General features: G+C 41.2%; 1 protein-coding gene across 1 annotated transcript in view; it reads left to right on the top strand.

Moving 5' to 3' along the window:
* Nucleotides 1-24,491, top strand: part of ELAC2 (elaC ribonuclease Z 2) — a 29,013-nt gene extending 4,522 nt beyond the window's left edge. The window contains exons 4-24 of the mRNA XM_044453817.1: nt 5,364-5,428; nt 6,208-6,265; nt 7,157-7,225; nt 8,009-8,161; nt 8,797-8,855; nt 9,653-9,711; nt 9,822-9,894; nt 10,441-10,553; nt 11,842-11,940; nt 12,217-12,355; nt 12,437-12,522; nt 13,600-13,718; nt 14,743-14,839; nt 15,486-15,624; nt 16,088-16,126; nt 16,296-16,405; nt 20,989-21,088; nt 21,163-21,283; nt 21,425-21,503; nt 22,317-22,461; nt 23,516-24,491. Coding sequence (XP_044309752.1) covers nt 5,364-5,428; nt 6,208-6,265; nt 7,157-7,225; nt 8,009-8,161; nt 8,797-8,855; nt 9,653-9,711; nt 9,822-9,894; nt 10,441-10,553; nt 11,842-11,940; nt 12,217-12,355; nt 12,437-12,522; nt 13,600-13,718; nt 14,743-14,839; nt 15,486-15,624; nt 16,088-16,126; nt 16,296-16,405; nt 20,989-21,088; nt 21,163-21,283; nt 21,425-21,503; nt 22,317-22,461; nt 23,516-23,761 — 2,168 coding nt within the window. The 3' untranslated portion in view covers nt 23,762-24,491. The remainder of the gene's footprint in view (nt 1-5,363; nt 5,429-6,207; nt 6,266-7,156; nt 7,226-8,008; nt 8,162-8,796; nt 8,856-9,652; nt 9,712-9,821; nt 9,895-10,440; nt 10,554-11,841; nt 11,941-12,216; nt 12,356-12,436; nt 12,523-13,599; nt 13,719-14,742; nt 14,840-15,485; nt 15,625-16,087; nt 16,127-16,295; nt 16,406-20,988; nt 21,089-21,162; nt 21,284-21,424; nt 21,504-22,316; nt 22,462-23,515) is intronic.
* The last annotated feature ends 2,169 nt before the right edge of the window (nt 24,492-26,660 follow it).

Below are 26,660 nucleotides of genomic sequence, written 5' to 3'. Positions count from 1 at the left end.
GCTGACTGCTTCAGTGACTCCATCTAGCCACCTCATTCGCTGCCGTACCCTTCTTCTTTTGTTGTCAATTGTTCCCAGCATTAGGCTCTTCTCCAGTGAGTCCTTGCTTCTCATTAGGTGGTCAAAGTATTTGAGTTTCATCTTCAGTATCTGGCCTTCTAAAGAGCAGTCAGGGTTGATCTCCTTTAAGATTGATTGGTTTGATCACTTTGCAGTCCAAGGGACTTGCAGGAGTTGTCTCTATAATTCATAGGCCTCAGTTCTTAGGCGCTCAGCCTTCCTTATGGTCCAACTTTCACAGCCATACATCGCAACTGGGAAAACCGTAGCCTTGACTATACACACTTTTGTCGGCAGGATGATATCTCTGCTTTTTAGTATGCTGTGTAGATTTGCCATAGCTTTCCTCCCAAGGAGCAAGCGTCTTTTAATTTCTTGGCTGCAGTCCCCGTCTGTGGTTAGCTTGAAGCCCAGGAAAATAAAATCTGTCACTACCTCCATTTCTTCCCCATCTATTTGCTAGGAAGTGATAGGAACGGATGCCATAATCTTAGTTTTCTTAATGTTGGGTTTCAAGCCAACTTTTGTGCTCTCCTCCTTCATCCACATCAAGAGGCTCTTTAGTTCCTCTTCTCTTTCTGCCATTAGAGTTTCTTCAATATTTGTTCAATAGAGCTGCTATTCTAGCAAACCACAATAACCAATGTTTCTAAATCCATTAATTTTCTTCATTTCATATTTTAATTTATCAAAATTATTTTCTTTTAAACATTGCAAGTTTTTTGTAATATTTATACTTAAATACTTAATAGCTTTATGTATCTTAACTTCTAACTTGCTCTTCATCTCTTCAAATTCTGCTAAATGTATTTTCATCTGGTCCATAATCTTAACTGGATCCCTTATTGTTAATAAACTATCATCTGCAAATAAGTTAATTTTATTCTCAGGTCCTATACCTTTTATTAAATTATCATTTCTAATACTATTTGCTAGAAGTTCTATAATGAAAGCAAACAATATCAGAAAGAAAGGGCATCCCTGTCTAGTACCTCAGACTAGGGATAGTTGTTCTGTTATACCATCATTCACTATCACAATTGCATAATTTTCTGAGTATAATTGATTTATTATTAAATTGTAGTGCACCAAAAAATCTAATTTTCATAGATGAATCAACATTAAGGTATACTTCTCATCTCTCAGTTCTTTTTGTACTTTTTGTCTTTATTTTAGTAATCTTAGTTAATAAATAACTTAGATAAATTAGTTGCCATTCCTTGACTTAGAACTCCTATATGCTTTCTCATAAATATTCAACCATGATACTTTTAACTCATTAACCCCATCCTTTTTTTAATGTCTCTTTTGAAACGCCAATGTCTGCTTTATCTATATTTATTATGGTTTCAAGTCTTTTTCCCTTTTAATTACATTCCCCAAGCCTTTAACATTCAAAGCTAATACTCTTATAGTTTTAAGTGTGTTGGATTAATAACATCTATCCTTATTGGTCCTTTGTGCACCCCCACAGATCTGTATAAGCAAGCAAACAAATAACAAATAGAGAATACCAAAAAAATAACCCAAACCCCATACACCCTCTTTATTATTCCCCAAACTCCCAAAAAACACTCTTATAAAAATTGCTACTCTGCTCCTCCTTCCCCTAGAATAACAATATCCTGGACATTGCATACATCTTCGCAGAAAGGTGGGGCAGGGGGAGATACCACTGGTGTGTTCGGCTGCCAGTATCTAATTCATATTGTCTCTGTGCCATTATTAACTCTTCCTTTTAAAGACTTCCAGTTCTATAACTCTTTAAATGTTCAAAGCTACTTTTCTCTATCCTAAATTATCTTTATCTCATATATTCTACTTACACAATATAATATTAGTAAGGTAATTTGGTATACTTATTCTCAATTTATAATCTATATACCTCAATCTATACCTCAGTTTACAATCTATAATTCACATAGTCAAGGATAAAGTTATGTTTAGCTTATTCAAGGGTAGTACTTTACCATAATTATAATTATCTTGTAAACTATTATTTGTCCTATAATAAAACCTACTTCATAGTTACCCTCCCTCTCTCTTAATAAATCCCACTGTAACATACATAAAGTAGATAGAAATTATACAACATTCTCTTCTTCTGCCTTTTAACCACCAATTATAATGCCACTTCTTTGACTCATTTAATGATCTAAACCAGAGAATGTCCACCAACTGCCCCTTCCTGTTCCTCTTTTCATTCTGGAGAAGCTTTGGAACTGTCACAAAATCCACTCCTTCCTGGTCAGTAGCTTGAATCAAAGAAACTCAACTGACTCCTCCTTTTTCTTCTGCTGGAGTAAATTCTTGATCTTGTCTTCTGTTCTGGCCCAACTTTAATTTCTTTCTTCCTCTGGTTTTTATGTATAAGGCCCCATTTATGCACCAAATAAAAGTCTTGTTCCAGCGAATTTATTTGGTGATATTTTCCATTATACCAGACTATCATATATACTGGATATCCCAAAGTATATTTAATGTCATTCTTCAACAAAGTTTTAAGTACTTGCAATGAACATCTAAACCAGGCGTCCTCAAACTTTTCCACCAGGGGGCCAGTTGCAAGCTGCCGGTGCTGGGCGGGGGCCGGAAAGGTGGTGCTGGTGGGGTGTGCGGGCCGGCGCGGGAGTGGTGTGTGCGGGTGCACATGCTGGAACGGGGCATGCAGCGAGGTGAGGCGAGGCGTGGGGGGCGTGTGCAGCGAGGGAGGCAAGATGAGGCATGGGCAGGGGTGGGCACGTGCCGCGAGGCGGGTGCACGAGGCAGCGGCTTGCTCACTTGGAGATCGTTTTCTCCGAGCGAGCAAACCGCTACCTCCCCATGCACAGGGTGGTGGGCCGGATAAATGGGCATGGCGGGCCAGATCTGGCCCCTGGGCTGTAGTTTGAGGACCCTTGGTCTAAATGATATAATCTGGAAACAGAGATCTTGAAATGCTTGGATAGGTGCATTCTTAAACTTTATTTGACCTGAATTCTCTCTCAACTTTTTCTCATCAAACTTTCTTTCATATAAAAGTTGGAGAATCTTACCAGTACATCTCTTGGGGTTAGCCTGGATCCACATTGGAGGCCAACACAATGTCTCTGTATATTATCTTCCCATTTCTCATCTGACATTATTTCTTTAACCCATGCAAGAACATCACTTCCAAGTTGCCTTTCTTCCAGTGGTGATCATTTTGGTATATTTTTCATTTCGTTTGTAAATTCCTTCTACAATCTCTGTCCTCCAAATCAATCACCTTTTTTCCAGCTCTGTTATTTTCCCAGAATGGCAAAATATGTCCAGTGTATTAGCTATTTCTTGGAGTTTCTTCTCCACCATCTACGCTTGATTATCCATTTTTGTAAAAGCTTTCTGATTTTCAATGTTTATCTGGTTAACAATAGCCTTTGTTTGTTCATTATTATCCTCTTTTAGCTGTTGAAATTCCTACAATTCCTACAATGTAGGCTACAAGACTATGGTGGGATTTGAACCCAAGTTTCCTCCAGTAGAAGTTCTCATTCTCTGAATAGAGATTCAGAACATCAAATTGATTATTATTTTGTGTTTATTGCAATTTTATGTTGTATCCTGTGAAAAAGATAGTGTGATTAGAGTCATAGTCCAGGTCTGGGGCAGATCAGGCTCAAATTCCCATCTAGCCTACTTTACAAGGTTGTTGTGAGAATGAAACAGTGGTGAAGGGAAGAACCATGTATGCTTCCCTGAGCTTCTTAGAGAACGGGTGGGATATGAATATAATAGATAAAATAAAATTCCATGAACCAAGAGTTTTATCACTTAATTTTGAGTTGCCTGGTATGACGATCTGTGCTGGTAGAGAGCAAGGGAAATTCAGCCCTTTTGATACTCTTGTATCTCTCAGTGACTTTTGGTACCATTCACTACGGTATCTTTCTGGGGCAACTGTCTGAATTGGGAGTGCATTGCAGTTGTCTGCTCCTACTTAGAGGATCAGCTTGGGGAATATTTCTTAGACCCATGGATTCTCCGCTGTGAGATTCCTCAGGGGTTGCTCTTGTCCCCTGTGATATTTAACATCTACATGAAACCATGGAGCGGGGTCATCCAGAGTTTTGGAGAGAGTTGCCATTAGTACATTGATGGCACATAGCTCTTTTTTGCCTTTTCCTTTCCAGCAGGTAAGGCTGTAGATGTGCTAAAGCAGTGTCTGGCTATAACAGTGGAATGGATGAGGGCTAACAAACTGAAACTCAGTCCAGACAATACTGAGATTCTGTTGGTGGTTGGTTCTCCTGCTCAGATGGAGAATACTCAGCTTGTTCTGAATAGGGTTGCACACCCTTTGAAGGAGCAGGTTTTATAGCTTGGTTGTCCTTCGTGATCCATCTTTGTCACTCGAGGCCTAGGTGAACTCAGTGGCTTGGAGTGCTTTCTACCAGCTTAGGCTGGTGGCCCAGCTATGCCACTATCCAGAAAGAAACAGCCTGGGTTGTAGTAATCTATGCTCTGGTAATCTTTAAATTACATTATTGCCATTATTCATGGAACTGTTCTTAAAGACAATTTGAAAGCCCATTTGTGCAAAATGTAGCAACCAAAATAATAACTAGGACGAGGTAATCCAAACATGTAACCTACATTCTGGCTTGCTTGCCTTAGCTGGCTATATGTTTCTGGTCCTATAAAGCCTTACATGGCTTGGGACCACAATACCTCTTGAAATGCCTCTCCTAACCACAGTGCACCTGGATGCTGCTCTCCACATCTGAGACCTTCCTCTGAATGCCATCTCAAAGGGAGGTTTGATAGGTGGCAACAAGGAGAAGAGCCTTCTCTGTGGTAGCCCCCAAACTGCAGAATGATTCCCCATTGATGCCCACCTGGTGTCAACTTTACTATCTTTTCAGCACCAAATAAAGTCTGCCCTCTTGTTGAGGCATTTCCCAACTCTAAAAAGTACATGAAGGTGGGTGGGATATTCCAGGCTGTTTTTCTGCAAGCCTAAATGTTTAGACTGGTCTTAGTTGCTTGGTTGTAAAAATATTGTTTAGATTTTCTAATGTAATTTTGTGAAGTTTTATTGTTTTTAATCTATATTGTATTTTTTCAAATTGTATTTATTACTTGTTGTTTACCACTCAAAAAACTTCAGCTATTGGGTGGCATGGGAATAAAATAAGTTGGGAAAAAGCTAATTTCTCTAAGGTGCTTGCTTCTTTATGCTGTTGCTATATAGCAGCAATAAACTTTTCAGCATATTCTTCAAGGCCCTTCTACAGAGTCAGGCTGAAGATAGTTTTTAAAGTCAAGTTCTTGCTCTTTTACAGGAATGATCCTTACCTTAAAAGAAACCGCAGTCCCAAAGTGTATACTTTCTGGACCTCCACAACTGGTCAGTAGTGCTCTTGCTACAGTGCTCACTTCTGAGAATGCTTTTCCAAACCTAATAAAATAATCAGTGATGTACAGTTCCAATTAATGTGTCACTTGCATTTGCCTGACTGTTTCTGGGTTAGAGTCATATTTTTGATGTTTTACTTGTGAGCAGTTCACACCCACAGAGTTCAGTCTGGACTTGCCAGTTTAAACCATTCTGGTATACCTGAACATCCTTTATATTCTAGAGCAGGGAAGAGTAGGTTGTGGGCGTTCTGAAGAGGTGGCAGTCTCTGTAGTACTATATGTCCTGGTAGAGAAGGGCAGACTTGAGGATATTCTTAGTATTGGGAATAATGGCTTTCTTTCTATCAATGATGGCTTAAACAACAAAGACATTCTGAATTTTTGCCACCTGCTCTTCTTGCCGCACCTTTTTATAAATTAGATTCTGATAGGCCTTTCTTGCACATGGAAATGTAGGAAGCATGACTAGGTGTTTTGAATGTGTGTGGTGGCAAAGATTGAGCTGTGAGTCAGTAAGCCTGTGGCTTGGCTCTTGACTCTGCCATAAACACAGAAGGTAGCCTTAGCCAAGCCACTCTCCTTATCTGTAGTATGGGGGAGAATAATGTAAGGTTATGCACATTAAACATTTTGAATGCTTTAAACATATTAAGTATTATGTTTTGTCCTCTGCCAGTTGAGCATGAGGGTGTGGGAAGTAATCCATGCTACTGCATAACTAGAATAAAATGCCATGGAAATTAATTCTCTTTATTTTATGTATTTCAGAAAAACTACCTGGAAGCAATCAGAGTGTTTTCCGGGCCATTAAAAGGAATAGAGTTGGGTAGGTACCACAGTTTAGTATGTATTTCAGATCTATAAACACTGTATTTGTTTAAATCACTCTGCGTCTCTGGACAGCTTACAACAAAAGTCTTTAGTCCGCTTCTGCATCCACATGAACAGGAAACCAAACTGATCTAACTAGACTATAGCTTTGCAGTGGTTTTTGGTACTTTGATACTGTGGCAGCTTATTTCATGACTGCTGACTATACCACTAACTTCAGAGGCATCTAGCAAGGAGCTGCCATGAGAATATGATTTACAGTGGTACCTTGGCTCATGAACTTAATCTGTTCCAGGACTCTGGTTGTGACCCAAATTGGTCGTGAGCCAAGTCAAATTTCCCCATAAGGTTCAATGTAAATAAGGTTAATCCATTCTATAACTATTTTTTAATCACAAAAATTTGAAGCAAAGTGTCAAAGAACAACAAAGATCGCGGCCATCTCCCCCCACACCCTGAGCATGAGCGTGGCCATCTCCCCCTCAGCACGACTGAGATCTTGCTCATGTTGCTTGCATGAGCGTGACCACGGCCATAGATGGGCACGATTGTGGACACTCTCGGGGCGGGGGGAAGACAGGCGTGATTGCGGGCGCGCTCAGGGGGGGAGATGGGTGCGATTGTGATCGTCACCCAGTGCAGAGTTTGCATCCTGAGGCAAATTTTTTTAGAAATCTTTGTTCGCGACCCAGTTTGGTAAATGCCTCGTAAACAGGCATTTGTGAGCCGAGGTACCACTGAATTTTCCGTATCTTTTGGTTTGTCCATGTAACTATCCAAATATACAATATTGTTACTTAGTTACATTCCCTCCTTTAAAAAAGAAACAAAATCATGCACTGAAGAGTCACACTAATGTTTAATATTTGACTTGATCTGTTACTAGCTGTGCAGCCCCATACTGATCCAGCATATCAGGATGACACAATGACTGTCTATCAAGTTCCCTTGGTAGGTGAGTAAAGGCACCTTATTTAAAAGGTAAGGAAAGAATGGATGGAGTTCAGCTTTACGGAGACCTAAACACATTGATGGATCTTTGATTTCTGACCCTGAAAGTGAAATTCTGGATTTAAGTGGGGCCAGCTGAGACTGAACATGAGCTAAGAACTGATTCAGGACTCAGATTTGACAATGAGATGTTTGACTGGGCTTCACTGCTCTTTTCTGTCCATTTCGTTAACTTTCTGTTAATGACTTCTTATCGTACAAACTACCACATGACCTCTTCACAACTTCCTTGTATAGGTAGGATGGGCTGTGATGGACTTGCCCAGGCTGTGCAATGAACTTTATTGCTGAAACAGAGACTTGTACTGGGGTCTCTTATTAAACTCAACATTCTTCATACATTATCACATTTATGCATTCCTGAGAGTAAAGACTGATCTCATGAGATGAATTCTTTTGCTTTTGTTGGTTTTGTACTGCAGTCCCTGCCACTTAACTGGTAATAGATAAATGCATAAAAATGCATAGGTGAAGTGATACCTGAGAATTGAGGTATTTTGAAGGTACCATTAGTCTAATAGCAGGTAGCCAATAATTAGATTTCACTGATAGGGCTTAGGAAGCAATGAACTGAGTATCATCTCTTTGTACTAAAGATATTCATAAAGCTATATAAAAACAGCAAAGTCGGAGATGTCATCATCTCTATCTAAAATGGTGTTCTCAGGATAAAAAGGTGCTTTTGTGTGTGTTCTAATCTTACCCTCCCCTATTTTTTCTGCAACAGGCAAAAAGCCTGAAGATTGGGAAAGGCTTCCTCCAAGGTCTCCATCACCAATTGGTGGGGCTGATGGAAAGCATATCTCAGGACCAAGATCTCCCTCTATGGAGCACCAAAGCCTGAAAGATGACACGAGTAAAGAATTCCCTGATAAAAAGGGTGAGGGAACCTTGGTTGATTCAAAAACGGTGCTTTGGGACCCACCAAGTTTAGATGTCTTGAAGGAGAATTGTTGACTTGGCAACTGTAAGTTAGGGATATTGCAGTGTAAAATTTAAGAACCTCCTCATCACTTTTGTTTTGATTCAACTTCGGTGGTGGTTATTCCTTGTGAAAAAAATTGGAATTTCTAGCATAACAAATGTTACACTAGATTGAAGTCTGTATATGCATGTCTGCAGTTTGTTTGCTTTCTCTCTGTTTGGATCCAGAGGAATCCTTAAGATGGCTTTATTTTATGTACATTGCAGTAGCATTCTGGCTGCTTTTACTCCCCTCTAGCATATGGCAGTGCTCTGGAGTAGCATATCCTCTCCTCACTCCAGAGGGTGAGAACAGAAAGGGAGGTATTTGGGCAATCACTGAAGTCTGAAATTATCCAGAGAAAAATGATAGTTTGTAGTATTTGAGGTTTATATCAAGAGAATCCTATGAGGACCATTTTCAGGATGACAGTTTAGCATGCTGGCTTATTGACAGGGTGGAATTTTATAATTTTTAAGTTTTGCAAACTGTTTGCTTCTTAAATGTGGGGTTTCTGTTTTTTCTTTTTCTTTTTGTTTTGTGTTTAAAAGATGAAAGATTCCACACTGGTCAGAAGGACCCATCTCTTGTGGTTGCATTTATTTGTAAGGTAAGAACTCCCCTGAATAAGATGCATTCTGCACACAGAAGTATATCTGACTTCTGTGTGCAGAATGATACACAGTGGCTTTGTGCCTCCACTTTAATAGTTAAGAGCTGGAGAACAATTTAGGCTGAGTATGAGCCTGATGCTTTGCTTATTAGATTAAGTAAGCATTTGCCTGTTTTTTTTTAACTGTTCTGGCTTTTCTGAGTTAAGGAAATGCTAAGATTGCAATCCTTCTGCATAGCCATACTTAAGATTGTGATGCACCAGGGTATAAAATATAAAATAGAAAAAAGCCTGTACTTGCTTGGCTTTCTTGTAAATATCTCATGTTTTTACTAGGACTAGTAAGTACTTTTGATCACGTGACATCTGAAAGTGGTGGTCTTTCAAATACGTATGATACAAATCTGTGCCTGCTTACTGGGAAATGAGACTCACAGATTTCAGTGCAGCTTGCTACCTATAAGTATGTCTAGGATTGCAGCCTTTGACTGCTTCCTTCTGCACCTAAGGTTCTCTGCCTGTTGCGATTGCTTGTTGGCAGGCATCTTTACTGTTAGATATACCTCACTTTGTGTTCCAGGCATTTTCATCATTCCTGGTGAGATCCATAACCCCTGTAGAACCATACCTGCTAACTTTTTTCCTCCTAGCTTCTCTCTCTGTTATTAGGCTCAGTTTGTTAAGGAGGTGTTTCTTTGGATTTCTCTGATGCAATAATGACCTGTCCTTTGCCATTAATGTAATTTAAAGCATTGCCAGAAATAGATGACTGAATGCATTTTGTTTACATGCAGCTCCATCCAAGGAAAGGGACTTTTTTGGTGTTGAAAGCAAAAGAGCTTGGCTTGCCTGTGTAAGTACAGAAAAGTTTCCAATAGACCTTTGTAGACAAAGACATACCACGTATTGGTCTTCTGTGATAAGGTAAATATCCCCCATTTCCCTTTTTGTTGTTGTTATTAGTGGTACAGCAGCAATTGCTCCCATCATTGCAGCTGTGAAGGATGGAAAGAATATTATGTTTGAAGGCAGAGAGGTATGACTTTTTCGATGATCTTTTTACTCGAGACTCTTTGGACATTGTTCTAGCTGTAATTCATACGCTTGTGCATGTAACCAAGCAGGGCTTCTATTCATTGTCTGGGCTGGAGAAACATAAACTAAATTATCTAATGAGTTTGTTGTTTTTGTTGATCAGTGGGAATATCTGACTGGGCAAGGCTGTGTTAAATGTTGAGGTCTTGCTTTGTCCGTAATATAAGTAAAAATAGAAATAAAATGACTAAGGGAGATTTTGAATTATCTCTCTTCTTCATTGTGGGTGGCAGTGACTTTCTGAGTGCAATAGCTCTGGAGAACTATTGGCAAGGTGTGTGTGTGTTCTTGGGGTTTTTTTTGGGGCTATGCAACCTTTGCTGCTTTGGAGGTAGAATTCCAGTTGCCAACTTGGGAGGCTAAAGTGGTGTTTGGATTTCGGGTTTGCCCACAAATTATAGCAGCACATCTACTCAAGGATTTGCTGCTGAAGAGTCTAATAAAGCATACGTGTAAGTAATGTGTGCTAATATGTGCTTTCTTCCAGATTTTGGCTGACGAAATCTGTACCGCTACAGACAAGGGTGCAGTCTTCATCATACTGGAGTGTCCTCATGAAGGCTTTATAGATGCAGTCTGTGAAAACACCACATTGCAAAGGTATGGGTATGGCTATCCGCCTTCATTTTCAGGATTGAGCGGGTGGGGGCTCCCTTCCTGTATAGCTGGCATTTGCTGCTACCACTGTGTAGGAATGATTACTTCTTTGATAAAGTAAGTCTACTTGAGGCTTTATATAGTAGCATACTATAGCAGATTCCTTATATTTGCATGAAAGGATGTGTCAAATAGGGATGTATGATGAATTCATCTGTTGGATTCCGTGGAATTGGTTTGTTCTGGGAGACGAGGCTGAGCACAAGAGGAAGCCCTTGGAGGGTCGGATTCCTGCAGGGTTTGTCCCAACCCAAACGGCATAGTAGGTATGGGAGCTGTAGGTGCTGGAAGGCTAGTGATGCCCTCCTAGACTGCAAGTAGTCCTATCTAAAGAAACTTCTGGAAATGGTGGAGGAGGCTAGGCAACTGTTCTTCAGCATGGAAGGTTCTTCCAGTATGAGATTTCCTTTTTTGCTAATTCTCATGTTTGACATGAGAGCCTCCTGAACTGTCTCAGCAATTAGGGGTGTGCAGCATTTCTTGAAAATGCCTGAGGCTTCCAGGGCCATTCCATGCTCCAGGTTCTGCCATTTCAGAAGTGATGTGAAAGCATTCTGCAATTTGGGTGGGAGAAGTAGGTCTTTTTTAAGTAAGTTGCTTAAATAGTTTGTTCGTAACTTTCCTGTGAGTTGTATCCAACATTCATCCTCCATTTTTATGGTCCTAGAAGAAATGTGGTAGGAAGGTATAAACAGCTAAGTTAAATTTGATGGTTTATATTGGTGTGCTTCAAACTAATATAGCCTTCGGGTAGTATATAAATGTAATAAGTGAATAAACATAATGAATTTTTGGATTTGGGGAGGGGGCCATTCTAAACTTCTACCACATGCTAGGCTTCTGTCCCAGTCCAGTGTTAGTCTCCTGGTCCACAGGTGAATTGAGACTCTTGCACACGGTCATGTGCATACAGCTTGCTGCCATGTGCAAGCAGCAGTGGACTGGGGAGGCAATTTCACATTACTGTTAGGCCAAAATAAGAGATCTTTGCCTTCTCCAGGAGCCATGTGCATGGAAATATCTTTCCTTTCTCCATATCATATGGTTATGATAAGGCCAGAATTCAGTTACTGAAGACCTACTGCCCAGGTCTTAGCTGAAGAGGTAAGAAGACACTCTCTGCTGTAACATCCTGTGCCTCCTTGATGCTTCACCCCCTTTCTCTGCTCTTAAAGAGGGTCAGCACCTCAGATTTGAGAACTCCTGTTTTATAATGGGTGCTTTGTTACAGGTATCAAGAAGGAAAGCAAGAGAATCATGTGGCTTTAGTTGTTCACATAACACCGGAATATGTTCTGCGGGATAGTCGGTATAAGCAGTGGCTGGAAAGGTTTGTGTGTTTACTCTACTTCTCCATACTTTAAACTGATGTGGTACAGATGGGCTTGGATCAGAGGCATTTACTAGGTGGATAGTAAGGAGTAGACTGTAAGTAAGGTGAGTGCATTGTGAGCAATGTAAACCATAGTTGTGCAAAAAACTGAGAGATTCTACTTAGGAGGCATAGTTCTAGTCTTAGACAAAATGCCTGCTCTCTGATTTTTAGGATGTCTTACTTCAAGTTTTAACATTTGACAAGGTGTGTTTGGCTTCTTTTACCCACCAGATTTGGTACAAATACTCAGCACTTGATACTGAATGAGAATTGCCAATCAGTGCACCATCTCCGCAGCCAAAAAATTCAAACACAGCTCAACCTCATCCATCCAGAGATCTTTCCAATGCTCACCAACTACCAAAGCAAGGTAGAGTCTTTCCTGGATTAGAGGGGTGTATTTGTTCAGCAGGCTGAATAGCACAGTTTAATGTCTTTCTGTCTGTATTAGGAAGAAGAGGCCATGTTCAATGTACCAGTTACACGAGGAGAGTGCCTTCTCAAATACCAGCTGAGGCCCAAACTAGAATGGCAGAGGTTAGTGCATTTGTCTGGGTGGGACAGAGACCAAAGGCATAATGAGCAGCCACTCTACTTTCTTGGTACCTGAAAGTGGAACTTGACACTGTGAGAAGCATGGAGCTACTGCTGTTCCATGGCCATCTCCTCTCTTCCCCTTAAATGCAAAGTTATTTCAATATTAAAATGCAATTTTAATTAAAAGAACAAAACGGTTTGGCACAATGCACAATATGACATTATTGTGTTGTGGAAAATGGGTGGATGTACCTCACATCATTGGTTAGTGATGTAATAGCATCGTAAATTAGCCTAAACATTAGAAGTGGGGAGATGATAGAAGAGGGATGGCAGTGTGGCAAGTGCAGGTCGCCTAACTTCTGCTGCGGGATGTGATAGCATTCTGTAAATACATGAAAGGCTGTCTCAAAGAGGAAGGACAGGATTTCTTCCTGCTCACCCCAGAGTGCAAGACGGAGAACAATGAACTCAAGCTGCAACAAACCATGTTCAGATTAGATGTCAGAAAAAAGTTCCTAACTGTTAGAGCAATATGACAGTGGAACCAGTTGCCCAAATAGGCTCTTCGCAGGCTCTTCCACACTACAGGCATTCAGAATGAAACGGGACAGTCATCTGAGTGGGATGGTGTAACTTGGTGTCCTGCACTAGCAGGTAGTTGGACCTGATGGGCTCCTTCCAGCCGGGCTCCTTCCAGCCCTACTGTTCTGTGATTCTACTTCTCCATTCAGTGGCTCTTGGAAACCATAGATTGCTCTCAGATTTCTTTGCAGCACAAGTGGCAAATGGTGACTTTGTAAGGTAGACTTGTTCTGTGAAGACTTGGTTTGCAACACTGCAGTGTGGATGATCAGAAGTGTGAAGAATTTGAAAGAGTATCTTTCTTTCAAGCTGATGTGTTGACTTCTGAGATATTGTGTGTGAATAATGGGAGCAATTTGGTGAAATGTCTAAATGCTCCCTTAGGTTTGGTAGAGTATGCTAAATGGAAGGAACATTTGGGATGATTGGAAAAAGCAAATAAATTAAAATGAATGCTAATTCTCTTCTATATCTGGTGCTCTGTTGTTTCAGGGAGGCTGTTCCTGCTTGTAATTCTGCTGAATTTGTAGCTGAAGCCTTGGAACTCCCTGACTTCCAAGATTCTGTGCAGAAGTGCAAAGAAAGTTTACCAGTCCAGTCAGTTGAATCAGGTGAATAACCTGCCTGCAGATTTGTAGAGTTGGGTCACTGTCCTAGAAGGGATGTGAAAAATAATCAGACTCTAGCTCCCTTGCTTTTCTGTAAAGTTTATATACCTTGATATATTCTCAGGGCACCTATCAGCAGTACTCAGCAGCCGTATTTCCCTACCTGTACCCCCCACACAGACGTCTCACCTTTTTTATGTATTGTTTTTTGCTGTCTGACCTCCATTATGTTTGTGAAGGATCCCTGGAACTTTTTTCAAGATAGATAGGACAGAGTGTTTTATGTCTTGGTTCTTACAATATAGAATTGATGGACATGCACACAAATATACACATATGTTTCTACACAGGATACTATATCTGCTAGGTACTCAGAACGGTTTGTGCTTCCAGTACTGAAGAAAGAAATGCTTAATAGGAAAGCTCAAAAATGATATTGCTGCTTTATTGTGAATTTAGATCCTCTGAAAATAGCTAGAACCCATGACTTAATTCACAGATTGTTCATTTTAGGTTGCCTTGTTTTGCTTTCCAAAGTTAAGCACAGAAATGCAGAATATGTCTCTATTGTGGCTATATTTCAGTTGAGCACCTTCTGATTAAGCAGCATCACCATACATTTCGCTTGCCAGTGTGAATGCCTTGGCCACTACAGTGTGTTCTTCAAGAAAAGGTTTAACTTCCAGCAAAACTATCTCAGCATTCCTAGAAAGGGAAAATACAAGTGATAGGATATTCTACTGCTACTTTTTTTTCTCTTGCTGGAACTTGTGGCATACATGTGCAACACAGAGGAGCTGGGCATTATGATTTGGTAGAGAAAACACCACCATAAAAGCAGTTTTCCACATCTTTTCTAACAATTAGACTTGCCATACTCTGCATTAGAAAAAGATAGAGGTTCTTTGAAATTGTCTCCTGCATGGCATTTTTCCACCTGATGAAGGGCATTTTTAAAGCTGGATAAGCAGTGACAATATAAAACTACTGCTTGCAGGAATAAAAGTGTTTTTCGCCTTCTTTCTAGAAAAGACAAATAGCTACCCAGAAGTTGTATTCTTAGGGACCGGCTCTGCAATTCCATCAAAAATCCGGAATGTGAGCTCCACTCTGATAAATATTAGGTAGGTACAAGATCTTGACTTACTGGGGGGCTGATTCTTTTGTACGGGGGCATGGATGGATAACATCAGTGTGAATGATGGTAGTTAAGAGTTTTATCCTTGTTCCCTGCTATATTAGTTATCAATCACTGTCTTGTATCTGTAGCAAGAGGTGTTGGCCTTCACCCATAAATACAGGTTATTTGGCTTATGCACCCACTGTTGCACTGCAAATGTACTTCGTTCTTCCTCCCTGAAGTTGACCTTATCTATGTGAAGACACAGCTAGTAGATAACTCTTTGGTATGTGACAAATGATCCCTTCAAAGATTTCTGTTTGAGCTCCTCGCTGTAATTCATGCTGCTTGCTTTCCTTTGAGCAAGCTGTGTTTGAGACCCTTTTTAAATCTAGAAAGAGCTAAAGCCTTTTTATATTTAGAAAAGCCAAAAATAAAAGGCAAGACCAACCAAGACAAACATGAGAGGAGTTGTGCATCATTGAAGTTGAGGATGAAACATTTAATTTCATCATTGTCTGAGGACTCTCAGGGAGGGCCCAGAAAAGACCTCTCCAAGCAAGGGAGTTTGTCTACAGTTCTTAGTGGTCAAATACAGTGGTGCAATTAACACCAGCAGATATAAAAATCTAAACCCACTCTTCTGCCAGCTCTACCCAGTCTCTGCTTCTGGATTGTGGAGAAGGAACATTTGGCCAGCTCTGCCGCCATTATGGAAATGAAGTTGACAAAATACTTCATAACATTGCAGCCGTTTTTGTGTCTCATATACATGCTGATCATCATACAGTGAGTATCATGTAAGGGTTGGCAATGCATATTTATCTTTTCATTTATACGTTAATATCCCTAGCAAAGTGTCTGGCATTTAACAAATCTTCTCCTTGTTCCTATGAATTCCACCAAGACATAAAAATGTCAGTTTGTCTAGCTAATTTTTCTCAGTGATAAAGCACTATGAAGCGTTAACAGTATTCGGTGCTTAAACAGCTATGCCATTTTGTTGACATCATTTCCCAAAGGACAAATGATGTTTGAAAGCAGCCCCTTGTCTCAAATTAGAACCCTAGTAAACTCCATTACTTGACTTGCCCTCTTTTATAGCTCTGAGAGTGAAGGCATCTTCTGCAGGTGAGGTCAGTTATTTTTCCCCTTTGTACAATTTCTACAATCAAGGAGACATTACTTAAGGAGAAGTGTATAAGAAGCTATTTGTCACCAATTTACAACGAGCGAAACTTCTTTCTCCTAGGGCTTGTTGAATATCTTGTTGCAGAGACATCGTGTGTTTGTAAGTACTTCATCTTCTAAAGCTGATAATTAGACTCTGGTGGTGGTGGTTAGGTGATCCATTACCCAAAGAGCATGGAGCAGGGTCAGATCTTGACTCGCTTCTGGTGCGTTCTTCTGGTTTGTCAGTGCTTGCAATATCTTCTCCCCTTACCCCTTGCTATTCTCAGAGAAGCCAGGGTCAACTTACCAGCCCAGTGATACTGGTTGCGCCTACACAGATCATGACATGGTTGCACCAATACCACGACCATTGCCAAGACTTCCTGATGCACATCAAGTGAGTTGGTACTCCTAAATGGCCTGCTTTTGTGTGACAGACTGATGTATCTTGCACGAATCAGATCAAGCTGCTGCCACTTCTTCCACTGATTGGTGTACAGCTATGAAAATGGTAGTTAATGCCCTGTGTGTTGTCTCACTTTCACAAATCATTCAAGCATCCTTTCCCCCTCTGAATCATAGTTTGCTGGGGAATACTGGGAGCTGAAGGACTATTTTCTGTCTTAACATCCACTGGATTGCAGCTTTAATCTGCTTGTGCTTTTTTAGACAGTCAAGATTGGCTCAAAGTACCTATTTTTATCACCAAATTTGAGACCTTTTATATTAATCAGATTAGGAATAAGGGATATTGCTCATGAAATATCAGTTGGCACTTTTGCTTGGCTAGCACTCTGTCCAACAATGTGGGCTGACTTACAAAATAATAATCAATTTGACATCAGATCTTGTTCCTCCTCAGAAAATGACACATTCTGCTTCCTGTATTCTCTTAGTCATGAGGAACAAGGAATCCAAGTTGGAAATAGTGGAACATTTTACAGATTTTATGGAAATGGGATTACCTTGACCTTTTCCCTAACAACTAGATCTCAGATTTTTCTGAGACTCATCACTTGCCCTCTTTTTCAGATTGGTTTATGAAAAGTGTTATGCATCCTAGAAAGCACAGCAGATTATCTGTGTATCAAGCCATCTCTTCCCTTGGGTTTGGCATTTAGAGTGGCTTAAGCAATGGGTCATTACCACTGCATGAATCACTATGGCCCTACTGGATATTTCTGAAGGTAACTGATGGAGAAATAAAGACTCCTTAAGTGATGGGATTGACCCATATTGAAAACTACTCTTGACACTAAAGCTACAGGCGAGGATGGCTCATCTTGAAACTTCAGTGCCCAGTTGAATAGTGATGCTTTAGAATTTACAGCCCTTAACCTAGCAAGTAATACAGACTGTGGGGCATGAATAGTTCCTCTTATGCAGGATGCATCTGTTGTGAGATGTACTCCAGAGGTTAACTTGCTCCCACTGCTCAGAACAGATGCAGAACACATGACCAGGCCTGGTTGTGGTTCTGGCTCCTTTGGCTCCCCCAACCCAGTTTGGGGGTTGGTGTTGCCTTGGGCAAAACTTACTCTTATTTCTCCTCAACAACCTTTTCCCAAGCCTGATTTTTCTTTCAGTCTTTGTTCCCTGTCACTCACTGAAGCGAACTTTTCTCTCTTTCTAGTCTAATCCTTTTCTCCTTCCCAAAAAATGCTATCTTCTTTCTCTTTCTTGTTCCTTTTTGCCATAAGATGGCACTGCCTAGCAAGAAGAGCTCCAAGACTAGTGAGGTAAAAGAAAAGGAGTGGTCAGTAAGATATATCTGGACTCCCGCTCCATTCACAAGAGGCACCCTGTGCTCAGCACATAGTCACCATTACTTCCAGTAAGGAGGCGTTGGAGGGAAGGCCTGTAGTGTCCTGGCATAGCTGATGCTGAGCCCCAGTGAGATTCTCATAGCAACCATTGATTCTCCAGTAACATCAACACAGGCAGTTCAAAACTGGAGCCCTTGTAGAACTGCATGATTTGGGATTGCATGCCTTCTCCATGGTTCCTGACTCAGGCTGGCCTAGACATTGCCCTTTATAACCTCGGGAGGAGGTTGTAACACCCCCAGTGAGTTTCCAACCCACAGTCAGTTTTGTTTTTCCAGAATTGTGTGGCCTGCAGTTTGCAAATGCAGTCATTTCTAAGGGTTCATATGGAGTCATAGCAACCCCCGCATGTTCCTTCCTCCTCCACAGCTTAATTGACTAAACAGCCCCTTCACTCCCAGGATTAGTCCTTGTTCAAAACAACACAACAGGCCATTAAAATGGAATTGGCTCAGCTTTCTGATCAGCAAAGGGGTATTAAAAAAAATCTCAGGAAAAGGACTTTTTTTTCTAGTTCTTCATCTTTTCCTGCTTGACCCCAGCCAAAAAGTGCACTTAAGACCAGGTATTCTGAGACTTCCAACAAAACTGTTGGTCACATCTTCTGCAGAGTCAGCCCTTGATTATTTTCACGTTTGTCTTATAGCTGAGGGAAAAATTCTCGAGTCAAAGGGAGGCTCTCCTGAGCAACTTTCCCATGTGAATTCTTGCATTTTGCTAGATGGAACAGCATCATTAGTGGGTGGATGGTCTAAACTTGGGATAGCAGAGGAACCATGATTAAATCTCTCCATCATTTAAGTCTCTGAAAACTTTTCTTTGTGTTTCTTATTAATTTTTGGTAGCTATAACCTTTGCCAAGAGAGATTCAGAATTACTGGTTCTCTCCATGAGGGATCATGTCTATATGCTCACACTCTGCTGGATCCAGCCTTCATTCCCAAATTACACTCTCTTCACAGAATGCAAGAAATGGTTCTTTCTGCCTTCTGGCCCAGTCCTTCCCACTCCTCTGATGAACTCAATTGTTCAAATTCCTTATTTGTTTTCTTTCATCTAATGCTATAGAGCAGAAAGTTGCCATGCTACTCTTATTCAAGGTTATTCAAGGCTTATGAGGTTACATAAACTCCTTAACCTGCACAGGATACAGCACATTCTACTGGGGGCTGTGGCTACCTCAATGTCTACACTGGCCAAATGCTTAGCTAGAAAAGAACAAGATGAAAGGATTCAGAGGCCAAGACCAAGGCAGAAAGCCTGGTCACATGCTGGGCATGTCCTGGGCAGTTGCAGGAATCAGCTCATAATGGATATGCCTGGATTGACCAGGTTTGTGTGATCACGGAGGTGAATTAGAATAACTGCTCCCATCAGAAGTGCTTGTTGAGTGAGCAGTGTGAGGGTGATTTACTGCTGTGGTTAACAAACCACGTAAAACTCATAGGCTGTTGTAAAGTTCTGGGCTGGCTTGTCAACAAGCCATGCACTCTAGCTTCCCATGACATTGCAAGCTGTACTGGTGAGAGTAATTATGCAGATCCCCCTGCCATGTGTGGAACAGGAGAAATAAACCACTGTGGCTTATTTTCCCTTCTTTATGATTGGGCAGTCAAGCCCAGTAAATGGCCCAAGGTTATCCAGTGAAATTTCTGTCTGAGTGGAGAGAGGCCTAGTCTCACAGCGTATTCCATATTGGTGCTTAGCCATGAGCTTAAGAATGCTAGTGATCTGTGACAAATGAGTCCTTGGATGTTCACTCTAATGATTTGGTTTCTGAAAGATATCCTTGAAAACTTACACAGTACAGAAAGAGGTATGGGGTGGTGTAGGAAAGAGCATGTGAAGGAGATCTCATTACTGTCCAAACCTGGGATTCTGTAGAAAAGGAGACTGTACGGAAGTCACACATTATCTGTTTGAAAATCATTTTTGAATGTTTGCATGTGAACCTCTAAATAGAAACAAGATACCATGATGCCATATTCCAGTCAGCCACCTTCCTTTGCCCCCTGACATTGTTGACCTCTGTCAGCTCTAATGTGCTGGATAGCTGGGTGTGCATTCTTACCGCATTGACAATATCTTCGCTAACCTCTAAGAATAAAAAGAGATGCAGCATCGTCACCTTTGCAAGATTTCACATTCCTTGTGAGACTTTGAGCGTAGTTTCTTCTTTATAGAAACCACAGCATACAGCCAAGTAGAAAGTGAAACGAGACACAGGTCATGTTTGCTGACAGAGGGAGAGAAGCCATAGTGGCTTATTTTCCCCTCTGAGTGGTGGTCATGTACTGTGGGGGATTTCTGTAATTATACTTGTTGGTGCTGCTTGCCACGTTGTGTGAACCTGCTGGTTAACAAACTACTGCAAAACCATACAATGTCCCAGGGGTTCTGGGTGGCTTATTAACTGCAGCAGTGCTGAGGCCTGCCTAGAGCTAGCTCTGCTATCCTTTTAGTGCCAGGCTGAGGCTGTCCTATAAGACAAGACATTTAATCAGCTCTGTTTAATCATAAGACATCAGGGTATTATGTCAGTTGTTGAACGGGTCTTTTGTTATTGCTGTTGTTTCAATGTAGTTTTAAATTTAGCTTTTAAATCTTGTTGTGAAATGTTTAGGAAATTTATATTATCTGTACTTCATGAAGCTTTTTAATTGTATCTTATGTGCTGTTGTAAACTGCCAGAGAGCTTTGGGTATCGGGTGGTATAGAAATAAAATAACAGCAACGACAAGCCACTCTTAGGAAGTTTGTTTGACAAGGCAGACTGAAGCAACAAGAGTAATTATGCAAATCTGCTGACAAGCACGGCAGGGAAAATAAGCCACTGAGGTTTATTTCTGCATCTGCAATCATGTGAACCCACTCACTGGGCTACTCTTGATTAAATCTGATTCTCAGATGATGTCTTACGAGCTTTGTCAGAGCAGAAGATTTTATTAAATATGAGAGCAATTGTCCAACAGGGTCTTCGGAGGGAAGATGAGTCTCATGATGGATTATGGTTAAGTGAAAGGGAAAGTGCCTAAGAGTTTAATCCACCACTACTTGATGAATGATACAGTAATATTACTACTTGGCAATTCTTGAAGATGATGATGATGATGATGATGATTTTTGATGCAATCATCTCTCTTTCTCCTTGCAGTATGATTCCTGCTCGGTTCTTATTGGAAGGGTTTGATGTTGTTAAACCTAAAGCAAAAGCATTCATTTGTTTGCTTATGGAAAAATATGACTTTGCAAAGGTAAGATGTTTGCGAAGATTTAGAAAAGAACAAGTGAAGGAGACCTCAAGCAACTAACATGCTGTGATACTCAGTTTCAGACATGTGAGGTCCGGCACTGTAAGAATGCCTTTGCTTGCTCCATGATCCACAAATCTGGATGGAAAATAGTCTATTCTGGTGACACTATGCCCTGTGAGGCTTTAGTTGAAATGGGTAGGTATTCTGTGTGCTACTGAATTGTGTCTGGGAATGCTGTGTGGAAAGTCAAGTATCTTTCCACCATCTTTTAAATGGGAAGCTTAGAAAATTCCATACTCCCCTCTTTTTAAAACATGACAAATACTGTTTTCATAGGAAAAAATGCTTCACTGTTGATCCATGAAGCAACATTGGAGGATGGCTTGGAAGAGGAAGCTATAGAGAAGACACACAGGTAAAAAATGTAGAAGAGGGATAGTATTGCCTTCTTCCTAGAAGAGAGAGGCATAAAGAAAATTAAAAGGTTGGACTCCCTTGAATCTAACCCATAATAGAAAGCATATAGAAGCACCTTATTCTCCCCTAATATCCACTTACCCAATCTGGTAAACTCCAGATATGTGGAGCTAATACACCCATCAGCCCAAGGTATGGATGCTAGGAGTTGCAGCTCAGTATTTAGAGGACAGCATATTGGAAAAGGCTGCTCTAGAAACTACATCAGACTGGTGCAGACACATGCTGTCTTTTTCTGTCTTTGGTACTTCAGTGGTTTATACTTTGATTAGGTCTGAACCCTTTAAATGTTGTGAAGTCTGTTTTGTGTTATAGGAATCTTAAAAGTAAAAAGGCTGATCATTAGATGATGGCCTGTGAGGTAAGTGGCTTTCTACCATAAAATCAAGACTTTCACCCAGTGAAAAGTTGCAGTCTTTCTCAGTCATTAGTAGGATTAGCTTTGGCATCCTTGGTTAACAAATTGAGGCCAAAGGATAACATATTTTCCAGAGCATAACTATATGATAGAGGTAGAGCTGGAACTCTGAGGTTCTGTGGGCTGTTGATGTTGTCATAGGTTTTGGAATGGTTGAACACCAAAGAAAGCTCTGAAACATAAATGATAACTTTGTTCCAACACTAATAATTTGCTTGTCCACTTTTAGCATTTTCAGTGGTGAAGGGTATCCGCCATAATGACATGTTGAGGGGAGCATATTTCACTTCATACTGTGCCAACCCTGTGTTTTTCTGTTGTTCCTTTCTGTAGCACTACTTCCCAGGCAATTGAGATTGGGATGAAGATGAATGCTGAGTTTATTATGCTGAATCACTTCAGCCAACGCTATGCTAAAATTCCTCTCTTTGACGAGGATTTCAGTGAGAAAGTTGGAATTGCATTTGATCATATGCAGGTGAGTTAAGAGTTTAGCTTAGGAGAACTCCATGGGTTCATGTACTCAGTTATTCCTATTCACAATGGGACGTTTTAAGAAAAGCAATTCCCTTCAAGCCTTCTAAAGGAAGTTTTCAGCAAATACAAAGGGGAGGGGGCTTTGGATGTCAAAGTGTTTTCTCTTGCAGTTGAGAATGCAGGAGAAGGAGATAGTAAGTGGGGGTTCATCTACCTTATCTAAACCTAATCTAGTTTGCCCCTAGCAAGCCCCGGCCATGTTTAACTCAGTTTTCTCCAAACTGGTGCTCTCAAGATTTATTGGACTACAAGTCCAATGCTCCTTGACTACACTTCCACAGCTCTTGTTATGAGTGGCAGGTATGGTGCTATCTCTAACAAGTATGTAAGTGCGTCTCCCCTGCCCCAGCCCAGCCTCAGGAAGAGAACTGGACACCAGTTCCTGAAAGTGCTTCATGCATGCTTGACCAGCACAAGCTTGGGCGACACCCTGACCACTCCACCTTCCCCTTGTGCAGTTCCAGGTCAGCGTGTCATTGGTTGGCACTGTCTGAAGGTGCATGGAGCACCTCTGGGCAGTGCTGCCCAAGAGCACATGCTTTCCTGCACTCTGCTAACTCATCTGTACCATAGGTTGCGAGGGAGAGGGCTTCTCCTGTACAGTGGAAGGCACTTTAAGAGGCTGCCTAGTGTTGTAATCCAAATTGTCGGCAGGGCTGCAGGTTGGGGGGGACTGTTGTGGGTTTTGCAGGATGGCCCCTGCTGGTGGATACAACTTTTGTGATATGGATTAGTTGGAGAACTTGATGGTGGCACCCGAAGCTGCAATCGTCCAACACTGCCATGGGTTGCACTGAACTTTTCCTTCATGTTCTCTGCACATGTCAGGAAGGATTGAACCTTGGAGAAAAGAACTCCAGGTGTTTTCCAGTATCCAGAGGACTTCTGCAGCATGTGCTATGCACAGGTTTCCTCTATTGGAAGAACATATAAGTTGTGTGTTGATGGAGATTTTAAAGAATTACTGCTACATTAATATTGGTCTTTGTTGTCAGGTGCGCTTTAGTGATTTTGCCACAATTCCCAAACTGATCCTGCCCTTGAAAGCCTTGTTTGCGGGTGAGATTGAGGAGATGGAAGAGCGAAGGGAGAGGCGAGAGCTGCGTCTTCTGCGAGAAGCAATTAAGGTTCAGGCTGCTCATGAGAAGAAGGCAACAGCTAAAATGAAACTGGACCACATGGAGGATTCTCAGGAGGATTCTCAGGGAGCACCAAACAAAAAACAAAAAACTGCTAATTGAGGAAAGCAGCAAGTAGCTGCCTTTGTGCCTTTCTGTCAGGGGAAGTGGCTTACGCATGACGGTGTTGTGCAGAGCCCTGGAGTTTCTAGGAGGCAACTGCACACTTGAGCTTGGCTCACATTGTTGCTCTTCTGCTAAATCACCTGTGCTGGTTTTACAAGTGCAAGTTCTGCTGGACATTTTGGCTGCACGGGTATCAAAATGTGCTTCCTGGTTGCAATAACCAGAAATATGGTCTAACTTGATGGACATATTTTATGTTTTTCCTTTTTTAAGAATTTGAGGCAAGAGTTGAAAGGTGATCCTAGGCCAAGGGAAATCGGGCTGCTTCAACTAGTGGGGATAGGATTTCCACAATAAGTGAAATTGCTTGGGTTGTTACTTCCTAAATATTTACCAGTTTTTAGGTGATGAGTATTTTACAGTACAAGAGGATGTGATGTAACCGTGCATGCCTCAAATTAGTACTAAAGACCCAGGATTATGATTCCAGTATTCTTCCCTACTTAAGTATTAGCAGCACAATGCTGTAGGTACTCTTTGTACACCCACACACAGATTAATTCAGGAAAGTAAATAGAATTTACTGAATACATTACTTTGTGTGCATGTTATTCCAAACTACTTAATCAGTTTTATCAATACAAGGAAAAATATTTTAGAATTGTGCTAATCTATATTCCTGCCCTTCTAATTTATTACAAAATAAATTTATCCTCTGCTCATGTTATCTGTGTGTGAGGAACCTGTGAAACTTCAGCTGCCAGGACTCCACCTGCTCTCACCACCAGCTGCCATGGTCAGTGGTCAAGGATGATGAGAGTTGTAGGCTAAACGTGTTTCTAGGTGGGACTGTTGTGCAGTTTTCTGCTTCACAGAAGGTTGTTCACACGATTGAACAGCCCTCCATTTGTTTAAACCATGATGGTGCATGCATGGGGTGGCTTGTGTGAGGGTTAAACATCCTTCATGGAAGTCATGGTATGTTTCAGAGCTCAGAGAGGGTTGTTTAACCTCCACTGGGTTCAGAGAGCACAATAAGCTATGGTGGTGGCTTGAGCAGTCAAAAATGGTCTGATGCACCACACAGCTGTGGTGATTGTGTGAACAAGGTCAAAATATTATAAGGGGCCCAGATGGTATCTTCAATTTATAACTCATTGGTGTTTGCCTACAACTGCTTCTGTCATGTTTCTAACTGCAAACATATCTGTTAGGGAGGGAAGGACAGAATAGCAGTACAGTTTGCCTTGGTTGGTGATGCTATCAGCTGTTGGTCTGGAAACACAGTGTCCCCTGGAGGATGAAGGTTCTCTATACCTACTTTATGCCTGGCCTTTAGCTAGGATAATACAATTTTACAAATGCAATATTTAGCTGCATCTTTTTCAGTTGCATCAGACATTTCTGTAAAACCCTGTTGTTATGAGGACAAGTTTGAGAGCAAGAGGAGGAGCATGATGTAAGCCACTTTAAGTCCTTTGTAAGAAAAAAAAGCAGGCTATAACTCTAATAAAATAATAAAGAGAAGTCCAGAATGTGTAAGAGGTAAGGTATGAAGCTAAAGCATGACCTCTTACTAACATAGGTTCATAATCACTGCAGTTGTAGGATAGGGAATAACTGTTCTGATTCTACTGAAGTAATCTTGCACTAATTGTGAGTGTGTACAACAGATGTAGTATATTATTTAAGCAGAATGTAGGAGCAAGCAAGGTGTCCTGCACGAAAGACGTTTTGTGCTCTGCTAAAGCAAATTACAGGTGAGAGAGAAATCAGCAAAGCCTGCTGTAATAGGTTGATGATAAGAGGAAAATACATTCTTCTTGCCATGCTGCCAGGCTTATTCTGTAGGTAGTAGTGATTATTTTTGACTTCATTCTCACTTCTAGCAGCATTGCACAAAACGATCACTAATGTGTGTTACTTCAAACTGCATTTCCCTTGTTAACTTCTTGGGGACTCAGCAGAAGTGTACTGGAAATTGACAGTGAGCTGTTGTTGAAAGATACTCCCACAGTTGGTGTGCTAAGCTGAAGCACATTTACTACAAAGTAACTCTTGGATTAGTTTTTGAGCTAATACTAGTTTAGGAGCATTGGTAGCATGCAGCAGGTAAAACGTTCTCCATACAAATGCATCCTACAGTTCCCTTTTAAAGTAACAGGCTTGTTGCTTTTTGTATCCCTCATGGCTGTCTAGTAGAGCCTAATTCAAAATTTAGAAGCATTCAGTTGCTCACTTTGTATTCAGTAGTAGGACTGTGGTATGGAGGAGAGTGGGAAGCAAATCTCCAGTACTTGCTCTAGAATATAATTAAGGTCAACTTGGCAGAAAGTAGTGCAGCGGGAATAAGGTTGCAAAGTCTAATGCATGTGATGCTTAATATGGATTGAAGGCATCTTAACACTGCCACTCTTGCATTTCTTTGGTAAGGAAAGGCAGCCACTTTGGGAGGGGACATGAGCAGACCAAATGGTGATCTGGCCACTTCTGCAGGGACTCTCACTGCCTGGGACCTTCTTCCTGCAGTGCTTTGGGGTGGGGAGCTTGACATTAGGCAAAGGACAGAAGGGTACTGGCTGCTCCTGCTGCACACCTCTGAGCAGGGATGATCGGAGGTAGGACTGCCTACAGGCAGAGCATGAGCAGCGATTTTGACCTGCTTGCTAGCTTTCTCTCTTGGTAAGTGTTGGATTCAGACTTGGTCAAGGAAGGTGCAGCCATCTGCACCCCTCTCCAAGTGCACTCACTTGCACTTTCTGCCATGGTGTTGGGGATTGGACCCAACCAGCCCAATTCTCCCGGTGCATTACTTGCTGAGAAGAGGTGATGAGCAGGTAGAGGTGGCAGCTGCTCCTTTTAAGGAGTGATAGGCAGTGAGAGGGTGAGCAAGTTA

The sequence above is a fragment of the Varanus komodoensis genome, unplaced genomic scaffold (assembly GCF_004798865.1).
Source record: "Varanus komodoensis strain SLA01 unplaced genomic scaffold, ASM479886v1 scaffold7_1, whole genome shotgun sequence".
In the NCBI taxonomy this organism is placed as follows: domain Eukaryota; kingdom Metazoa; phylum Chordata; class Lepidosauria; order Squamata; family Varanidae; genus Varanus; species Varanus komodoensis.
This window is presented reverse-complemented; position numbering and strand designations above follow the sequence as displayed.